Source organism: Rhinolophus ferrumequinum, chromosome 22 (genome assembly GCF_004115265.2).
Source record: "Rhinolophus ferrumequinum isolate MPI-CBG mRhiFer1 chromosome 22, mRhiFer1_v1.p, whole genome shotgun sequence".
In the NCBI taxonomy this organism is placed as follows: domain Eukaryota; kingdom Metazoa; phylum Chordata; class Mammalia; order Chiroptera; family Rhinolophidae; genus Rhinolophus; species Rhinolophus ferrumequinum.
In genome coordinates this window covers 40,833,610-40,854,111 of record NC_046305.1, presented here as the reverse complement: position 1 = coordinate 40,854,111, position 20,502 = coordinate 40,833,610, and the positions used below count along the sequence as shown (strand labels likewise).

Here is a 20,502-nt window from a genome sequence, read left to right as displayed (position 1 = left end):
TGTATCTAAAAATACTCAAAACCATTAATTCACACTAATACCACTAACTCAAATTCAACGCTATAGGGTTCATTCTAGCTTCCCTCCTTGCATATTTGTAACTCATTTCTCTGTCAGCAAGTAGCTTAGATCTCATTATTCTCAATATATTTGTTTATTTTCTCAATCCTCTTGTACGTAACCAATCTTCCATTAGGCTGCTGCCCTGCTCAGCCACCTTATTTCTTTGAGTTTTGACCCATTCTGGGAAGCTTTCCTCAAACCTGCCTTACGGCTTTTAACTGGTGATTCTGGAAGGAAAGAAGGAAAGAGGGAAGGGAGGAGCCCCTGGCACCCACTGATCTATTTTTTCATCCCTATAGTTTCACTCTTTCCGAATGTCATATAATGTAGCATTGCATGTATCGGTAAATAATTCCTTTTTATTGCTGAGTTGTATTCCATTGTATGAATGCAACACATGTTGCTTATCCTTTTATCCATATAAGAACATTTTGCTGGTTTCTGGGTTTTGACAATGATGAATAAAACTGCTATAAACATTCCTGTACAAGTTTTTGTGGGAAGTTATCTCAGCCAAAATTCTGAGAGGTAATTCCTCTAATTACTACAAAATAAATAAATAGAGAGAGAGAGAGAGAAACATTTAGTCTGGGAGACCATTTTGAGTAGCCTCTCTTCAAGTACAGAGTACCCACTATATGGGTTAAAAGGCATTTTTAAGGTCAGATAGAAAATTTGATGAAATTTGAAGGCCTTTCCAAAGGAAGGAGGTATTTCTTTTTTTTTTTTCTAATTGGGGAAGGGGAACAGGACTTTATTGGGGAACAGTGTGTACTTCCAGGACTTTTTTACAAGTCAATTTGTTGTCCATTCAATCTTAGTTGTGGAGGGTGTCATTCAGCTTCAAGTTGTTGACCTTTCAGTCTTAGTCGTGGAGGGTGTCTTTCAGCTTCAAGTTGTTGAACATTCAGTTTTAGTTGTGGAGGGTGTCTTTCAGCTTCAAGTTGTTGTCCTTTCAGTGTTAGTTGTGGAGGGCGCAGCTCAACTCCAGGTCCAGTTGCCATTGCTAGTTGCAGGGGGTGCAGCCCACCATCCCTTGCGGGAGTCGAACCAACAACCTTGTGGTTGAGAGGACGCGCTCCAACCAACTGAGCCATACAGGAACTCAGCAGCAGCTCAGCTCCAAGGTGCCGTGTTCAATCTTGCGGGACTCGAGGAGTTGAACCGGCAACCTTGTGGTTGAGAGCCCACTGGACCATGTGGGAATCGAACTGGCAGCCTTCGGAGTTAGGAGCATGGAGCTCCAACTGCCTGAGCCACCGGGCCAGCCCAGAAGAGGGTAATTCTTAACAAGACGGGAAATTGGAAGTAACATAAGCAAATAAATTGGTTTCAAGATGATTTTACTCACCAGGCAGGCCTCAATTTACAAACTCTAGATTCACATACATTTAAATATATAAAATGGTGTGAGGGGAGGTAAATTCAGGATCTGAGTTCCTGGATTTTGTTAGAATAACTGGTCTGAGTTTAGTGATTCAAAATATGTGGGGAAGAGTTTTATTTACAAGTACAGAGTTGTATCTCCTGCAGATAATAGGAATACAACGATAGTTTCTATTAAGCAGCTGTGGATGAACAGAGAATTACTACAATTAATGATATATCTCATTTGATTGGCACTTGATAGCATGAAGACCTTTCACATACAATATACAACCTTACTGTTATGAGGCAAATATTCATACTCTCATTTTACTGCTGAGAGGCTACTTAGAAAGGCCACATCTCCCAGTTTGCATAGCTGAAGGATTAGGACTCTATTTTCTCTGAAATCCAATGTCTCTTCCTGTCATGCGGGGCGGCCTGCGGGGGTCTCAGCTCCTGCTCCGCACATAAGAACACAGGATATGGCCAGGCCAAAAAGGAACACCCACGGAGCCATAGGTAGGGGAGTAATATCACTATATTCTCGCTGGCGGCATCCACCTTTCTGCAATCCGTGCTTGCCAGCCAGCCACCATCTTCTTGCTAGCCCCCATTTTCTGTTAGCGTAGTCACAGCAGTTATATTAGTGGCCAATGGCTCACTGGTTACATCTGACGGCCAACTAGCCACAGCTGATGGCCAGCCAATCACAGTTGATGGCCATTTACTACCTGAGCCAGCACCTTTCTATGTGAGGCCGAGAGCCTGGAAACTGCTCTCTGGGGCTCTGTCCCCACACTTCCCTTGTCCCATTTTGTCAGTAAGAAGTTCTGTCTTACCTGGGCAGCAAACCCCAAGCCTTGTAACTGCACCTATCTTGAGAGGAAGGGCCTGAGGTTTTTCTGACAAGGGCTGTTGGCAGATGCTCCCTATGATTTATCAGAGGCAGATCATACGAACCTGTAGAGCGAAGCAGTCCCTCTTTTTACCACTGCCCACCTGGATAGATGCTACGTTTTCTGCAAAAGACCCTTGAGTTCCACCTTTTTGGTTGTCATGCGGGGTGTCCTGCGGGGTCTCTGGTCCCACTCCCCACACAAGAACGCAGGATATGGTTAGGCTAAAAAGGAACACCCATGGAGCCATAGGTAGGGGAGTCACATCTCTATACTCTCGCTGGTGGCTGGGTTGGAGAAACAGGAAACAGGAGCCACACAATTCTCAACCCTCACTGCGCCGCTTGCTCACTCAGCCACCATCTTCTTGCTAGCCCCCATTTTCTGCTAGCCTAGCCACGGCAGTTATATTCATGGCTAATGGCTCACTGGTTACAGCTGACGGCCAACTAGCCACAGCTGATGGCCATTTGATCACAGTCGATGGCCATTTACTACCTGAGCCAGCACCTTTCTATGTGAGGCCGAGAGCCTGGAAACTGCTTTTTGGGGCTCTGTCCCCACATTGGTTTTTCCCAATTTGAGATATAATTCACATATGACAGTTACTTTTACGTGTTCCTTTAAAAAAATTAATTGCCTTCAGATTTAATCCCTCCGTTTTTTCGAGCAGAATTCCTATCCCAGGTGTGCAATCACCCAAGTTCCTCATTTTTGTGAATGGAACAGGTCCAGAGATGTGTAGTGTCTCTGGAGTCACAGGGAAAAGTCAGAGATCTGTGTGAAATAAAGATCTGCTAGATAAAGCCCGACCTGGCCTAATTTTCAGGCTGAGAGAACTACCTCTGGGCAAGGCGCCCAGGCTCCAACCCAGAAGAGAAAGGGGGTCTTGAAGTTAAGTAACCGAGCTCCAAACTGCCCCCGCTCCGCTCTTAATAATTGACGCTGAAACCCACGACTTCTGGGGGTGTGCTTCCCTACCCGTACCCCTAACAGCTGGGATCGAGCAGCATTCTCTGCCCAGGCCCCACTACCGCTCCGGACACCCACCCGCTGCCCTTCCACTTCCTGCCCGCCCTCGGCAGCGCGAGGCCCGTCCCCCCGCGCCTCTGGCGGAGGCTGGCTCGGGGCGAGCTCCTCCCCGAGCAGCAGCGGGCGCGGCCCTTCCCAGCGCGCCGACCGGGGTTTAGGTGGGGTCTCGGCTCCCGCGTCCTGCACACCACCAGGCCGGTGGCCGTCGCTCGGGCCCGGGTGACTCTCCTCGGCTGGGCCGCCCGCGCTACCAGGACCATGCTGCGCTGGCTGCGGGGCTTCGTGCTGCCCGCGGCGGCCTGCCAGGACGCTGAGCGGCCGACGCGCTACGAGACCCTCTTCCAGCAGCTGGATCGCAACCGGGACGGCGTGATCGACATCGGCGAGCTGCAGGAGGGGCTCAGGAACCTGGGCATCCCCCTGGGCCAGGACGCCGAGGAGGTGGGTCGCTGCCGGGCCGCGGCTTGAGGGCCAGAAGGGCTGCGGGGACGGCGCGCTGTCAGCACCGAGGGCGGTGGCCCGCGGCTCTACCGGGAAGGAGGAGGAACTAGGACTTCAGCTCGCGAATGGGTTCAGACGCTCCGGAATGGGGCGCGCGGCCAGGTATACTCGGCAGATGCGCGTCAGGATCTGAAAGGCTGCGAGTAGTTTTCCAGATAAAATTAGTGCAGTGAACACTCTGGCCCACTGTACCACGATACTTTTGGTCTGACGTATCCCAGCTCCTTAACCTGCTTTTTTTTTTGCGCCTTTGCAAACGTTTAATCAAACTTGAACTTTTTAGCTCTCAGATTTCAGTGGGCCCCAAATTCTGTAAAAAGGCTCACACTTTGTATCTCTTCGAAGCTGCTTTGTTACACCAGTTTTGTCTACTGTTTCAGATCTGTTTGAAAACCAGTCTTATGTTTCCCCCACCTCTCTGTGGAAGAGAGGCCACATTCCCTCGATTAAGACCTTCCTCATGCCCTAAGTCCATGAGTTGACCTGAAGGGTTGGCCCATCTGTGAGCAATTTCAACTTCTCTGAGTCATTTCCATTGTGACACTGAAGTTCAGCCCGCTGAGCAGGGCGCACATATTTGGAACTCCTCCAACTCCACTGAAACATAGGAGGACACTTTGGCATGCCATATCTCAACAGGGAAAGTGATTCACTTAAGAGCCAACAACTGTTTTATAGTTACGTATTTTAAACTACTCATTCAATGTCTTGTACTGACAGGCCCCTTCAGTTTACCGTTTCTTCTTGAGTCCGAGTTAGTAAGTTACGATTTTTAGGAAACTGCCCATTTTGACCAAGATTCATAATATTCACTTACGATTTTTAAAAAGTTCTGACTTTATCTGTAGTTATGTTCTGTCATTCCTGATAGCTATCTTCCCCCCCTTCCTTTGTTGCCTTTGTTGCCAAAGGTTTGTCTAGTTATACTTTGAAAGAACCAAGTTTTGGTCCTTTTTTTTTTTATTTTTTTATTCTCTCAATTTCTGTTTATTTCCTTCAGTTTTACTCATTTACTTTTTCTAATTTCTTCAGTTGAACGCTTGATTCATTAATTTGAACTACAGTGTCCCTTCAATCACTACTTTAACTGCATCCCACAAGTTTGTACTTTTGTTATTTAGTTCCAAGTGTTTTCTAGTTTCCAATATGATTTTATCTCCCACCCATGAATTATTTAAATGTGTGCTTTAAATTTCTATATATATGCTGTTTTTGGTTAGTTCTTTGAAAATATGAATAAAATAAACTTTTGGTAAGATTAAGAGAGAACTCCAAATCAGGAATAAAAAAATGTTTCCCAAAATTCATATAAGAACAAATTATAAAAGAAATTGTATAAAACTGTGTGTATGCAAACACAGAACAGGATGGCAAATGTTTATCACTATATGTATTTTATACATATATGTAAAATGTATCTTATACCTACATACATACATACACACAAACATAATGTGCTCATGCCAGGTATTAACTATTCCTAGCAGTCTTTTTTGACTGATACATTCTTCAATAAAAGGTTAAGAATGGTTATTTCTGGATGGTAGGAATTAAATTTTTTCTTTACAATTTTGTATTTTCAGTTTTTTAAGAATGAACACATATTACATTTCTATGATTAGGAGAAAAAAAGGAGTTTAAAAAAAATTTTTTGTTTTTCGATAATCTCACCTCTTCTGGGATGAGCCTTGCTGGATCCCCCACTACAGAAGAGCTGATCACGCCCTACTAGGTGTAGGCCCTTGTACATGTCACTGCTGTTATAATTTATAATTATAACATGTCACTGCTATTATAATTTTCAAAAGGTATTGTTTTCATTTGTTGACTGTGCCCTTCACTAAGACCACGCATCTTGAGGACGAGGATCCTGTCTTACTCATCTAAGCAAAAAGAAGAGAGAAAATTCACATTAAGTTCTAGAACTCAGAAATGTCCGAATATGGAATGAGAGTGGAATGTAGTATGAGGAAAAAGGATAGAGCAGCCATTACTCGTTTCCCCATAACCATCCAGTAATCCTGTCGGCTTTTTAGAGTATTTTCTATCTCTTCTTTCTTTTCCTTCTACCCCCACCCCCTTCTTGGTTGTTTTTCATCAGAGGCCGCATTAGAGCATTGTAAAAGACAGTCCCAATGTTTGGATGTCATTGAGGTACTCTGAGGAAAAAAAAAATTAGGGACATTAAAGAGTAGAGGAAATAATCTAAATTTTAATTTACTGAAATGGAAATCATGAGGGAAATAAACTGATGTGGTGAAGAGTCAGCAATTTTAGCTGAGTAATAAATATGTTATTTTGTTTCAATTTAGGCTTGGAAGACTGTGGGATAGTGTAGGGCCAAAAGAAAAACAAATCTGAATTTAGAATTAAGGCAATAAAATGAAAAAAGAGTATCTTGTCCAATAGGATTTTACAGATATTTTTTTTCTTCCTTTTCAAATCTTGCCATCATATTAATGGCAACTCTTTTATTACTGTGTGGAGGAGAAAGGGGGACAGGTTTTGTAGCATGTGAAGGTATTCCTGTACCCAAGTTCAGGGCTAGCTGATTAACAAATGTGTTCAGTTAGCCTGGGAAATTATAAGCAGTTTTAAAGCTAAGTTGTTTGCCATATTTTCACAGGCTCAGACTCTTACTGGACCTTTCTTAGGAGAGATTTAGTGTCATTGGACTCTTACAGCTGAGAGGATTACCAAGAGCAAGAAGGGAGGAAGCAGCTTAGAGTTCAAATTCCATACTTGGTGCAAACTGACCATATAATCTTGGTCAAGTCATCGAACGAACCCCTTGCTTTACTTTCATTATTCTTAAAATGCAAACATCTTCCTTGCCGTCTGGACAGAGCTTTTCTCAAGATCACATGTAACTGGATATGCAAGTTTATGTACAAAAACCTTTAAACTGTGATAACAGATGTACTACACGGCCAGCTCCTTGAGGGCCCTCTGTCCTCATGGGTATCAAGTATATGCTGAATGATTGGGCAGTGTCAGAGGAGTAGTTGGACTGGGTGACATGATTTAAGGGCTTTTCTAACTCTCACATTCTCTGATTTTTTTGATTCGCGTCTTTAAATTTCATATTCACAACTACAGATGGAATAGGATCACATACAAAAACAGTAGCTTAGCAATGTTTATTACTTTGAGTTGAATTTCTTTTCAGGGTTTCTCTCCATGAGATAATTTCTCCATTACAAAGGAGGATTGACTCCATTAGAATCTCAGTTGTCAGAAACTTTATTACCTAAGGAAATAAATATGGAAGTCGTAGAAGTGTATTTTTAAGGCATCGTGGCAGGGAAATTATGGTGTAAGAAAAACAGAGGAATTCCAACTACATTTATGTCAGATGTTCTGAAATATATAACATCTGTATCTTTTGTGTTTTCTCCTGACTTATGAGGTCTGACAATTAAGTTTGCGAACTTGTTGCAACAATGTTGTAACCTTTTTTGACAGAGGGATTATTCATCATGAATTTGTACCAACTGGACAAATAGTTAACCAAGTTTGCTATTTGGAAGTGCTGAAAAGGCTGCATTAAAAAGTTAGACAAAAACAACCTGAACTTTTCGCCAACAATTCATGGCTCTTGCATCACGACAATGCACCAGCTCACGTGGCCCTGTTGTCTGTGAGGGAGTTTTTAGCCAGTAAACAAACAACTATATTGGAACACCCTCCCTACTCACCTGATCTGGCCCCCAATGACTTCTTTCTTTACCTGAAGATAAAGGAAATATTGAAAGGTAGATATTTAATGACATTCAGGACATCAAGGTTAATACAATGACAGCTCTGATGGCCATTCCAGAAAAAGAGTTCCAAAATTACTTTGAAGGGTGGACTAGGCGCTGGTGTCTGTACATAGCTTCCCAAGGGGAGTATTTCAAGGTGACCAGATAAGTTCACGAACTTAATTGTCTGACCTTATATATTCAAAAATCTGATGTTATCCCTTCTTTGAGGCTATTTCTGAACAATGGGGGAGAAGGAAGAATTCCTTTGTAAGGCATAAAATACCCTTTTCATTTTAGTAGCTGTCGACTCTTCAGTCTTTCCAGACTCCTGACATTATATATCCCTGACTGGGCCACAGCCATGTACACTTACCTCTTTCTTTTCCTTCTCTGTGCTTGGCGTTGCTCTCTCTTCCCCTTTTCTGCCTGGTAAGTTACTACCCATTGTTTAAGGTCTCAGCTCGCATTTCTTTTTTTCCCCTTGCCCAGTCAACATTATTTCCTTTATCAATATACCAGTGAAGACGTTGAGATAAATAACTTTCCACAAGACAATGTTCTTGTAAGCGTACTGCTTAACTCTTTTTGACCACTCTGTTCAAAAATCTTATCTTTTTAAGGGTCAGATAGACTGCACTGAGATATCTATGTTTGAAAGATTTATGAAAACCACACAAGGATTTGTTGAGAAAGGTTGAAGCCTCACTCTGAAATGTGGACCATGGTATTTTCTGTGTTAATTGGTGCAGTGTGTGTAAGAGTTATTATGATGCGTTGTGGAATCAATTAGGCCAGGGTTCAAATGTTTTCACCATTTGCTGCACTTGTGACCTTGAGTAAGCTATTTAATGCCTGGAAACCTCCAATGTAGACTAGGAATAGTAAGAGCTACGCAGTAACTTAGCACAAATATTAAATTCATTCAGTTCATGTTTTTGAATAGTGCTAGACTCTGTCCAATGCAGTGGGGATATAGTGGTGAATGAGACAGACAGGGTCCCACAACTGTGTTCTCAAAACTTTCCCTGTAGGAGGCCTGTGTGTATTGGATGGATGGCTAAGGGATAGTTGAAAAGCAAATAATACACAGATATTTTCAAAAAGTGGAAAGATCTAGTCAACACAAATAATTTTATTAGATGAGACTGTCAGCTATGTTTTGCTCCCTGCTATCTATTAGTTCTGGAAAATGCTGTCAGTCTGTTCCTTATTACCCTGGCTGTGCCTTCTGTCTTTTCTACTTTGTCCGGTGGACTCTTGTGTCCTCCCTGGATGTCTGTCTTCTGTGACTTTGTGATGACCTGCCTTTGCTGCAGTGCACAGGGTATTCCCTGTGGACTGTTCAGTCCTCTTTTTTGGGATATTTCATTCTTGATTGGGCCACAGCACCTCTTGTGAAACAGCGTTAGACATTTGCCACTGCTCCACAGCTCTGGGGGAGCTGTTTATAGTGAAGCCTCCAGTAGTGTTTCTGAGTAACCATGGTGCAAACTCTTCCTAAAGGCAAACCCATGGGTATTTCAGGGACATGTGATGGCCCTCTTTATTTTGTCAGCTTGACGTGATGAGTGAAAAGAGCAAGAAGTAACAGACGAGCACTTGATTAAATTTTCTTTATGAATTTTTAAAAAGGAATTTATTTTTGAAGGCAGCAGGTTTAGGTTCACAGCAAAATTAAGAGGAAGGTATAAAGATTTCCCATATCCCTCCTTCCCCCCCTAGATGTGAAACCTCTCCTAATGTTAATATCTGGCACCAGACTGGTACATTTGTTACAATCGATGAACCTACAGTGTCACATCATTGTCACCCAAAGTCCATAGTTTACCTTAGCGTTCAGTCTTGGTGTTGTACATTCTGTGGACTAATGTATAAGGACGTGGGTCAGTCTTTATAGTATTATACGGAGTATTGTCACTGCCCTGAAAAATTCTCTGTGCTCTGTCTATTCATCCTTCCACCCATTCCCCAGACCGCTTGGCAACCACTGATCTTTTTATTGTCTCCATAGTTCTGCCTTTTCCAGGATGTCATAGAGCTAGAATCATACAATTTGTAGCCTTTTCTGATTGGCTTCTTTCACCTAGTAATATGCATTTATGGTTCCTCTGTGTGTTTCCATGTCTTGGTAGCGCATTTCTTTTTAGCACTGAATAATATTCCATTGTCTGGATGTAGCACAGTTTATCTTTTCTCCTATTGAAGGACATCTTGCTTGCTTCCAACTTTTGGCAGTTATGAGTAAAGCCGCTATAAACATGTGTGCAGGTTTTGTATGGACATAAGTTACATAAGTTTGAACTCCTTTGGGTAGATACCAAGGAGTGTGATTGGTGGATTGTATGGTAAGACTGTGTTTAGTTATGTAAGAACCTGCCAAACTGTCTTCCAAAGTCTCTATACCATTTTGCATTCCCACCAGCAATGAGAGTTCTTGTTGCTTTACATGAATTTTAATATTCAACTTTCCCCTTCACCCCCTCCTCTTTTTCCACCTCTCTCCCCCTCCCGTTCAAGCCGCGGTTTCTCAGTCTAGTTGTGTAGGAGTCTAGCTCCTTGGCCCTTGCTGGTGTTATGAGCCTTGTGCTCCCCCTGGCTGAGGCAGTGGGTCGCTGGTCATCTGTCCGCCGCTCACGGCAGCTTGTGCTTGCTGCCAGCTGCTCACCCCGGCCCAGCTCCATGGAGAGCTGTTGTTCACAATCTTAGCTGTAGAGGGTGCAGCTCACTGGCCCGTGTGGGAATCGAACCGGTGACCTCCGCATTACGAGCCTGGCGCTCCAACCACCGGAGCCACCGGGCCGGCCCAATATTCAACTTTTTAAAGAGGACTCTATATTAAGGAAAATGAATTACATACAAAGTGGAGTTTTTACTGGGAAGCTGCACCTCCACATTCCCAGGGGAGCAGGATGAGGGACCATAGGTATATATGTGTAGGGAAGCCAGAGCGCTCTGTGGTTCTGGAGAGTGGGGATTAAGAAGAAGCCACAGACATTGTTTCTGCGTGTCTCCTCACTTTCTCTGGGACTTCTCCTGACTTCTGCTCACTTTGAGATTATCCTTTCAAATGTGCTGCCAACATCTGTAAGGTTAGAGCTGGGCCCGGGTGGTTAGAGCGGCCTTGCTGTGCAGCTCCTGCAATGCGGGATGTAGATAAGGAGCTGGGCATGAGGGGGGGTTGCGGGGGGGGGGGGTCCCCAGTGGGCAGTTTTTTTTATTACGTTCTCAATTCCCAATCTTCACTACAACAATTCTTTTTTTTTTTTTTTAACAGTTCAGGCATTTAATTAGGTTCTTCGTAATTAATTTAGAGCACCAGTTTGTGAGGATAAACCCCATTTGTGAGAGCAAACACAGAGCGGAGGTAGCCCTGGAGCTGAGGAACAGCTTTGATTTTTGGCAGAATTTGCGAGTCCACGGCTTTCTGATCAATTTTGCGCTGCTCTGTAATTTCGTATTTCTCTTTCTCTGTGTTGAAGATCTCCCCTTCTTGGTGCCTGGACTTACGCAGCTTCTTCTTCTTGAAGTAAGCATCAGTGAGATGTTTGGGGATTTTCACACCACTGATGTCAATTTTGGTGGAGGTGGCGATGACAAATTTCTGGTGTGTTCTACGCAGAGGAACTCGATGGAGGGACAGAGGTCCAGTCACAAGTAGCAAGCCACTGCTCAGCTGCTTCGGGAAAACCACCCTCTTGCCTCTATGGCGCCCAGTGAGGATGATCAGAATGGTCCCGGGAGTGATGCTGGCCCGCAGTTTTCTCACGTGCTGACTGCAGGGTTTCTTGCCAGGGCTCAACAGCTTTCGAGGCACATCTTCAGTAGGATAGTATCTAGGCATTTTGCGAAGTTTAACCACTCGGGTGCCACCGTTCTTGTCGCCACCAACTGGTTTTGTGACAGTAGCAAGAACCTTCTCCTTTTTCTTTTCAATCCTGGATTCAGCTGCTGAGTACTTCCTTTTGTACATGGCCTTGCGGGAATACATGGCCGAGCGGGAATACCTGCCGATTCCTCTGACCAGGACAGGGTTTCGGCTGCAGTGCGGCTTCCCCTTCTTAGGCGTTTTGGCCTTGAGGTTAGCCTTCTTAACCTTGCCACCAGCATCAGCCTTCTTGGCTTCAGGTTTCTTCTCCTTCGTGTCCGGCTTCCCGGCTTTTTCACCCGCCATCTTGCCAGTTGGGAAAAACTACAACAATTCTTAAGTGCCTCATCCTTAGAAGAATTCTTTGAAAGGTGTGACCAAACAACTAAAAAAAAAATGAAAGTTGGACCTCGCCACTGGTCATTATGGCCTCACAGTCCCAACACTCCTGCCCACGTTCCTCTAAAAAGCTCTACGTTTACAGACAGTCCTGTGCGGAGGTCCTTCTGGAAATTCTTGGGGAAAGGGTGTGAGTCGTCCCCTTCCGCCTCCTCCTGGAGTAGGGCGGGGACCAGGGTGTCTGATCAGCTGACCCGGGAGCGCCGCCGCCGGAACAGTCACCCCTTCCAGGGCCAGGCCCCCAGTGTAGCCCCCACCGAGGCTCCTGGAGCACCTCACGCCTCTGCCCTGGAGCGGTCGCCAAGAGCGATCTCCTTCCTGCGCTTTACCTCACAAAGGGGCTTTGTCTTTGGTGCTGCAGAGGGCGCTGCTGTCTTAGGTCTCTGCCGACTGGACTTGTGCTACGTAGAGAGATTCCCTTCCTCCCTCTTGCTTCCATCTCTGGGAAACTCACGGGGGCCTGCGGTGTGGACCACCCCTACGGTCAGAGGCATCCCTAATGGACGCCCTCTACGAAGAACTCTTTTGGTTACTGGACCGTAATGAAGACGGGACCCTGGACATCCTTGAGATTCAGGAAGGCCTGGAGGATATAGGGATTCTTTCCTTCCAGGAGGGAGCGCAGGTGGGCCGCTGTGGGGTTGGTCAGAGAGATGATGGGGCTGGGAGCCTGGGAGAGGCCTTGGGTAGAGAGGAGTGAAGCCAAATTTACACGTTCCTAAGCTTGACCTGGGCCGCACTCTAGTCTTCAGGTCTATTACCAACCTTCCTGTATTAAGAATAACTCAACACAGCTCATACTTTTCTCAAACATTTTTCTCAGTTTTCTCCCTGATAATAAGACTTCCAACTTCAAATTGCTCTCAAGATGTTGGCTGCAACCTTGTTTTGAGGGTCATCTGGTTTAATGTACTCACCTGTTACTATAGCCTAGATGGGAACCTACGTGGAAGATGCTCCCTCGCCACTTGGGAGGTGTCCTTTAACTTGGAATTTCCAAAATCATAGCTGTTCACTAACATTTCTATTGACCACAATATAAAGGTTTTAGATGAAACTCAGTACATAAATGGCACCCCAGAATGCTGTGACATTTTCTCTTGGATGATGCAAATCTCAGTATATGTGTTGAGTAATCAGGAAATAATTTCCAGATGAAAATCATCATCAATCTAATTTGTAAAAGGAATGAAATAGAAATAATTATTTTTCAGTGACAATACAAATGTATTTGCTTTTGAAACTAAGTACTAATCGAAAGTATTTGAATCAAGGCTATTTAGGTTGCAGACAAGAGAATCCTACTCACACTCTTCTAACAAAAAATGCTAGAATTCTTTGTATGTATATACACTGTATTAGACCAAGGAAGCACTTTATTCCTACTTTGCTGGGAGTTTTTAATATGATGATGTTGAATCCATCAATATTTTTCTGTATTTATTAAGATGCTCATATGACTTTTTTATTCTGTTAATGTTGTAAATTACAAGTTGTGTTTTTTTTTTAGTGTTAACCTAACCTGGCATTACTGGAATATGAGATATATATCTATATCTACATCTACCTCTATATCTAGATATCTAGATATTTATATCTATATAGTTATAGCTCCCATTTTATATGCTGTTATCTTTTATATATTGTTATATATTATTTTATATATACTATTGTCCATTTTTTGTATAGTATTACCCATTTTATATATTGTTAGATTTGATTTGCTAACATTTTATTTAGGATTTTTGAATCTATTTCACTAACGACATTGCTTATAATTTTCTTTCATGGGAATGTTTTTAAATTATAGATTAAATTTCTTTGATACTTTATAGGACTACTGAGATTTTCTATTGATGTGTCAATTTTCGATAAGTTCTCTTTTTCTAGGCATTTGTCTATTTTATCTCAATTTTTATACTTTTTTGATATGTTGTTCATAGTATCTTTAGAGTCTATAATGTCTAGTAATTTTCATTGTTACTTTCTGATGTTGGTTCTTTGCCAATTTCAGGGGTTTATCAATTTTATTGTTTTTTTTCCAAAGAGCTATCTTTTGATATTGTTTATCCTTTCATTGGTATATTTGTTTTCTTTTGGATTACTTTTTACTCTTTATTTCTTTCCTTCTACTTAAAATATTTTTTTTCAATTACTTAAGATTGAGGTAAATCTTAATAATGCTTCTTTGATTTCCAGCCTTCTTTTCTAATTGTGCATTAAACCCATCAATTTTCCTCTAAGCTTTTGTTGCATCTCATGAGTTTCAGACCTTTTACTCTCTGAGTCCAGAGCTTAGAAGTCTGACCATTACACCATTCTGCCACAATGAGGCATTATTTCCCCAGAAGAGCATGACCATCAAATCAACAGAATTTGTAAGCTTTGAGCGGGTGATTGCGAGTGTCCTAATCGGCAGAAGGTTTATATTTTCGGTAGCAGTGGGATAAGTCTTACATTTAATAACAAATACCATAATTTTTATTTCTTTCTCAAAGGCAATTATTTCTATTAATAAAGATAGACAGTTTGATATAACAGCTTTTTGTAAACATCGTCTTTAGGAAAAGATTATTTAATTTTGAAAATAGAAGGGAAACTACTATTTAGATATTTAAATCACATGCTAGGTCAAGTGTTTTTCTTCTATCTTGGTATTTATAAAACACATGTCTTGTAGAAAGCAGCCAATCTACTTGAAATATATGTACAAATAATTTAGTAGTTCCGCCCATATTAAAATCTCTTTCTCTCTCTCTCTTTCTTTCTGTAGAAAATTTTTACTACTGGTGATATCAACAAAGATGGGAAGCTGGATTTTGAAGAATTTATGAAGTATCTTAAAGACCATGAAAAAAAAATGAAGTTGGCATTTAAGAGTTTGGACAAAAATAATGATGGTGAGTCTTTTTTTCTATTCATCACCAGCTATGAAGAAGCACTTCTCATACTTTTAAGAGTCTAAAACAATGTATATTTAGTCTGTCTTTTTTTAGATGATAATTATTACTAGTGTAATACTTGTTTTTCTTAGTAATGTAATTTTATATAGAATTCATGTTTTTAGCGAAGAAAACTTATAGATAACTTTGTCCACTAAATTAAAAAACAATGAGTTTTAGGGCTGTTTGTATAAAATGTTAACTATGGAACATTATACTGATTTGACTTAAAGCTGTGGGTTAAAATTAATTATCTTTCCTTCCTCTCTGGGCAAGAAGGATTTATTTTTGTTTTGCACATAGGCATAAATATTATACATTCTAATATTTAAAAAAGTTTCATATTATCTTTCATTTGATAGTTTTTTAAAAGAATTAATTTAGAGCAGATACTCTCTGATCCTGAAAATTAGGAAAAAAATAGCAGGTAGACATTTAAATATGTATGTTCTGACTGGAATTATGGTTTCTCTATTTGATTAATAGCTTGAAGTTACAGTCCCAGCTATGTAGAGCAAAAAGCAAGGGCCAAAATAGGAGAAAGAGAAGAGTCATGAAACCCTTATCACTAGAGGCAACCTTTGATAGGAAGAGGGGATTTATTTTAAAAAATTAGAATGCAGTCTCCAGCCCCTCCCTGTGTGTGAGTAGTCAGGACCGTTTCATTCACAGACTTACAGAAACATCCACAGACAGTATGTAAGGAATGGGCATGGCTATGTTCCAATGAGACTTTATTTACAAAAGCAAGCAACAGGCCTTATTTGGTCAGAGGGTTATAGTTTACTGGCCCCTGGTTTATACTGAACATTAAGTTCAGTTCGAGTCAAGGCAGGTTCCTTCAAACAAACAAGCAACTAAATCCTTTGAATGGTTTTGCAGACTGTTCAAGTCTGTGACTCTCAGCCAGTAAGAACTGAGTTTATAGTAGAAAGTAGTGCTATTGGAACAGTTGCTATCTCCCATAACCTTACACTATGTACCCCCAAGTCTGGCCTTCATCCAGTCTTCTAGCAAAACCTTGTTCTTGCAACTTTACCTGTTCCCCGTAAACTTTCCTCCCATCCTGGACCCTGTACGGTTCAGCTGCCGAGATAGGACTATGGACTATCTGTATAGTGTCAGGACAGGCAGTGGCGGGAGACGGCGCTACCTCACGACCATCTGCTAGGTAAGGAGAGGTCAGTCATCCCAGTATATAGGTTGTGCACATATCGGTGTCCATTTCAGGAAATTCTGAATGAACTAGAAGAAATAGTTAAAGATGAAATTTTATGATACATTTGTAGTAAATACAATTTCCCCTTAATTTATCTTGTTTCTATATTTTTTAAAAAATTTATCATTACAGATTCATGATTTGTTTATCAGACTTCCTTAAAGCAAAGCATGTGCAGTCTATCCTCATTATTTGTGGAATCTGTTTATTTTTGCTTAAAAATGATAAAACAATTTTTCAATTAGTTGACAGACAATATTATATTAGTTTCAGATGTACAACATAGTGATTAGACGTTTGTGTAACTTACAAAGTGATCCCCATAAGTCTAGTACCCACCTGACACCATACATAGTTATTACAATATTATTGACTATATTCCTTATGCTGTACCCTACATCCCCATGACTACTGAGTACTTCTTAATCCCTTTCCCTTTTTCACCCATCCTCCCAAGCCCCCTCCCAGGATTCTGTATTTGAGAACTTGCCTGCTTGCTGAAATTTAACCCCACAGTTAATCCTCATAGCGCTTTCACAGTCCTTCGTGGACATGCGCAGAGCAGTGAAACGTTTCGTTGCTTGATGTGCAATTTCTAGCTGAGGTAGAACAAGGTGATGCTCTGCTCTTTTGTTTTAGCTCTCGTACTTGAAACAAGTGTTCTTCTTTAGTGTACTTAGTGACATTTTTTTGTTTGCGTTGTTGTGCTTTTTGTTGGTGATTTTGTTGTTTAAAATGGCTCCCAAGCATAGTTCTGTCTAGAATTCCTAAATGTAAGAAGGCCATGATGTGCCCTAGGAAGAAAATGTCTGCGTTAGTAAGCTTCATTCAGGCATCAGTTATAGTGCTGTTGACTGTGAGGTCAGTGTTAAAGAGTCAATAATACATATTTAATAAGGTGTCTTTAAATAAAAACACACATAAAACAAGATTTTGTATTGCTCGGTTGAGAAAAATGTTGTGACCAGAGGCTCAGAGGAATCTAATCCTGTATTTCCCATAGGAACCAATGATTCAGAATTTGCTAATTCATTGTTCATGTAATGACCGTGAATAGTGAGAATCAAGGGTATCCCATTAAGAGTGCAATTATAAAGGAGGATATTCAGAGTGGTATTTAAGGAATTTCATTGCAAGCAGATGGATTTCTCTAATGGTTCTTACATTGTTCAGATTCTCAGGCTGCTCCTTTGCTCTCCCCAGGATGCTCTTCAAACCCTGGCATTTCTTCAAAGTCCTTGCCTTAAATGAAGCCTTTCCTTTCACCACAAACAGTAATTTTTGTCTTGCTCTTTTCCTAGAGAACATTGCCATTAATACTGGTCTGGCATCAAATCCTCTCTTATGCTGTTTTGTTTCTTCCTGTCACATGCTGTTAGTCTTAGGATCCTCATGAGTCCATGAGCTGCTTGAGGGAATACAATATTACTCTCATTTATTGCTTATAGTTTCCCTTTTTTCTCTTCTGCTTCTTCTCCTCAGTATACAGACATGCTCTAATTTCTCCAATAATAATTTTCCCTTTTCCACCATCTTGTTATCTTTGTTCTCTTTATTTTTATTGCTAAATTTCTCAGAAGAATAGTCCACACTCTTTGGCTTCATTTAGTCATTTTCTACTTTCTTTTAACCCAGTGTAATACATCTTCATGCATAATAAATGCCTAGTCATTTATGAAAATGTAGAAATACATACTTTTAAAATTAATAGATCCTAGCTTAATTGAATTTACCTCAAAATCAGGGTATCTTGATTTGGATTTCAGTTCCGCTGCTCTTAATGTTCCTTGGTAAGCCACTTAATCTCTCAGTCTCTTCTTTAGAGGGAATATCATTATTTATCTACAAAGCAGTTATGATTTCTGAATGAAATACTGTGTGTACTTGTTTAATGTATTTGTTAAATTTTGAGTTGGTGTTGCAATATGTATTGAAGCAAATATAATTCTCACCTAAATTCATAATTTTACCTTAATCAGTTCAAGGCTTTCCCTTATAAAATTAGGAATTTGAGATTCATGATTTCTAAGGTTTTTATCAGTTTTGAGTCTGAGTTTATGTTCTTTTGATTTTTTAAAGGAAAAATTGAGGCTTCCGAAATTGTCCAGTCTCTCAAGATACTAGGTTTAAATATTTCTGAACAACAAGCAAAGTTGATTCTTCAAAGGTAAGTTTTTCAGCTGATTGACAGTGGGTTTCTTTTTGACTTTCATTTTTGTATCCTGCATTACAGAGCTGTTTGTGTGGCTTAAAGCCACTCCTTGCACCTCACCATTCCTCGCTATGTATATTCAATATTTTTCTTCCCTTTTTCTCCCTTGTCATTCTGTATGAGCACATGCATCCAAAGCGTAGGAATGGGAGATGTCAGCTCAAATAGGACTCTTTCTTGCAGGGCCTGAAGGGGCGTTGGAATGGCAGTGCGGTGTTAAATCTATAGAGAAGTCTAAGAGTTTTAGCGCTGCCATTTTTCCCATTTGGTGTCTAATGTGACAGCAGAACTCATTGTTTCAAGACAAGGAGTCTGGTGGAGTCATCATATTATTTAACCTACATATGACTGGATAAGAGGGAAATTTCAAACTTCTAGCTGACTGATGAAGAAACACCACAGATTTAAACTTTCAGAAAACAGAGGTGCCAATCCGAACAGTTCAACTATTTCATAGGTCAGGCCTTTACAGGCTTAATGTTTTATTTCACAGGATAGAGCAATAATCTCTGAAGTCTAAGTGCCCTTGAAGACTCTTTTTGTTACAAACACACCATAGGGACTAATTTTTTATTTTATTTTATTATGATAACAGAAAACAGATTCTTGTAAATGTTTTCAGTTTTCAACATTATCTAAAAAGTTTCTTCTGAATGGCTTTATTGTTGAATTTATCTCCTTTTATATATGCACCAGGGGCATTTTTCTCCTTTCTATCTGTCCAGAATTTATAAGCAGCTGCTCAATAGGAAGGCCTTGAGACTCAGAGCTCAACATGTTAACATTGGGTGAGAAAGTCTTTCCTGAGGAAATGAAAAACTATAGCACGAAAAGGAGATAAACAGCATTTGGACAGTGGGATATGGAGCACTTTGCTTCCAAAGTCCCATTCTTCAAGGAAAGTGAAAGGTTTTTTGTTGTTGTTGCTGTTCTTTAGGCCAGAAGTTATATTCCTGTATTCCTTTTCATAGCTTTAAGACTAATGGAAATTCCAAGCCCAAGCTCCAGAATAGACCATGTAATGTAGAAGGATGGGTATTTAAAAACAGCTATATAGAGCCGGCCCCGTGGCTCAGGCGGTTAGAGCTCCATGCTCCTAACTCCGAAGGCTGCCAGTTCGATTCCCACATGGGTCACTGGTGCCACAAGGTTGCCAGTTCAATTCCTAGAGTCCCGCAAGGGATGGTGGGCAGCGCCCCCTGCAACTAAGATTGAATACGGCACCTTGAGCTGAGCTGCTGCTGAGCTCCCAGATGGCTCAGTTGGTTGGAGCACGTCCTCTCAAGGTTGCCCGTTCGACTCCCACAAGGGATGGTGGGCTGCGCCTCCTGCAACTAGCAAGGGCAACTGGACCTGGAGCTGAGCTGCGCCCTCCACAACTAAGATTGAAAGGACAACAACTTGACTTGGAGAAAAGTCCTGGCAAAGTACACACTGTTCCCCAATAAAAAATATTCCTGTAAAAAAAAAAATAGTAGTTAAAAAAAAACAGCTATATAATTGTATATATAAATATCTTATGACAACTTTATTGACATATAATTCCCATACCATAAAATTCACTGTTATAAAGCATGCAATTCAGTCATTTTTAGTTTGTTCACAGAGTTGTGCAACCATTGCCACTATCTAATTTTAGAACATTTTTATCATCCCTGAAAGTTACCCTCGATCCATCAGCATTCCCTACTCATCCTGTGCAAGCCCCGGCAACCACTTATTTACTTTCTGTCTCTATGGATTTGTCTATTCTGGACATTTCATATGAATGAAATCATATACTATGTGGCTTTCTGTGTCTGGCTTTTTTTCACTTAGCTATGGTAGCTAAATTTATGTCAGATAAGATTATAAGGTAAAAACAAATTTTGTCAGAAGACAGAGATTGTCAGATGAAATAAAAAGTAAAAGAAAATCCTACTAACTAAAAATAAAACAAGGGTGGCTAAATTAATATCAGATAAGATTATAAGGTAAAAATTATAATTTCACATTAATGAGAATAGAGTGTCATCACATCTTAAAATTCACCACAAAGACATAAAATTTTGTAAGCTGGTTGATAGAATTCCGGGCATAAATTGACAAATCCATCATAGCAGAGAGAGATTTTAATACGCTCTTCCTGTATGTGATAGGTCAAGCAGAGAAAAAAATTTAGTCAAGACAGAAAAGATTGAAATAAATAAGCTTGATTTAATGGGCACATAATAGAACTTTGCACCAAAAAAGTAGAAAAAAATTTTTTTTCTTAGGTGT

General features: G+C 40.9%; 2 protein-coding genes across 2 annotated transcripts in view; one reads left to right on the top strand and one right to left on the bottom strand.

Moving 5' to 3' along the window:
* The first annotated feature begins 3,418 nt into the window (after nt 1–3,418).
* The window catches only part of LOC117014808 (calcium-binding mitochondrial carrier protein SCaMC-1), a 38,121-nt gene continuing 21,037 nt past the window's right edge, over nt 3,419–20,502 (top strand). Inside the window, exons 1-3 of the mRNA XM_033093041.1 lie at nt 3,419–3,800; nt 14,644–14,770; nt 18,111–18,198. Coding sequence (XP_032948932.1) covers nt 3,618–3,800; nt 14,644–14,770; nt 18,111–18,198 — 398 coding nt within the window. The 5' untranslated portion in view covers nt 3,419–3,617. The remainder of the gene's footprint in view (nt 3,801–14,643; nt 14,771–18,110; nt 18,199–20,502) is intronic.
* On the bottom strand, nt 10,889–11,786 carry LOC117014809 (60S ribosomal protein L6-like). Its single transcript, XM_033093042.1, has one exon. It carries the CDS (start codon nt 11,775–11,777, stop codon nt 10,914–10,916), a length of 864 nt encoding a protein of 287 aa, XP_032948933.1. The 5' UTR covers nt 11,778–11,786; the 3' UTR covers nt 10,889–10,913.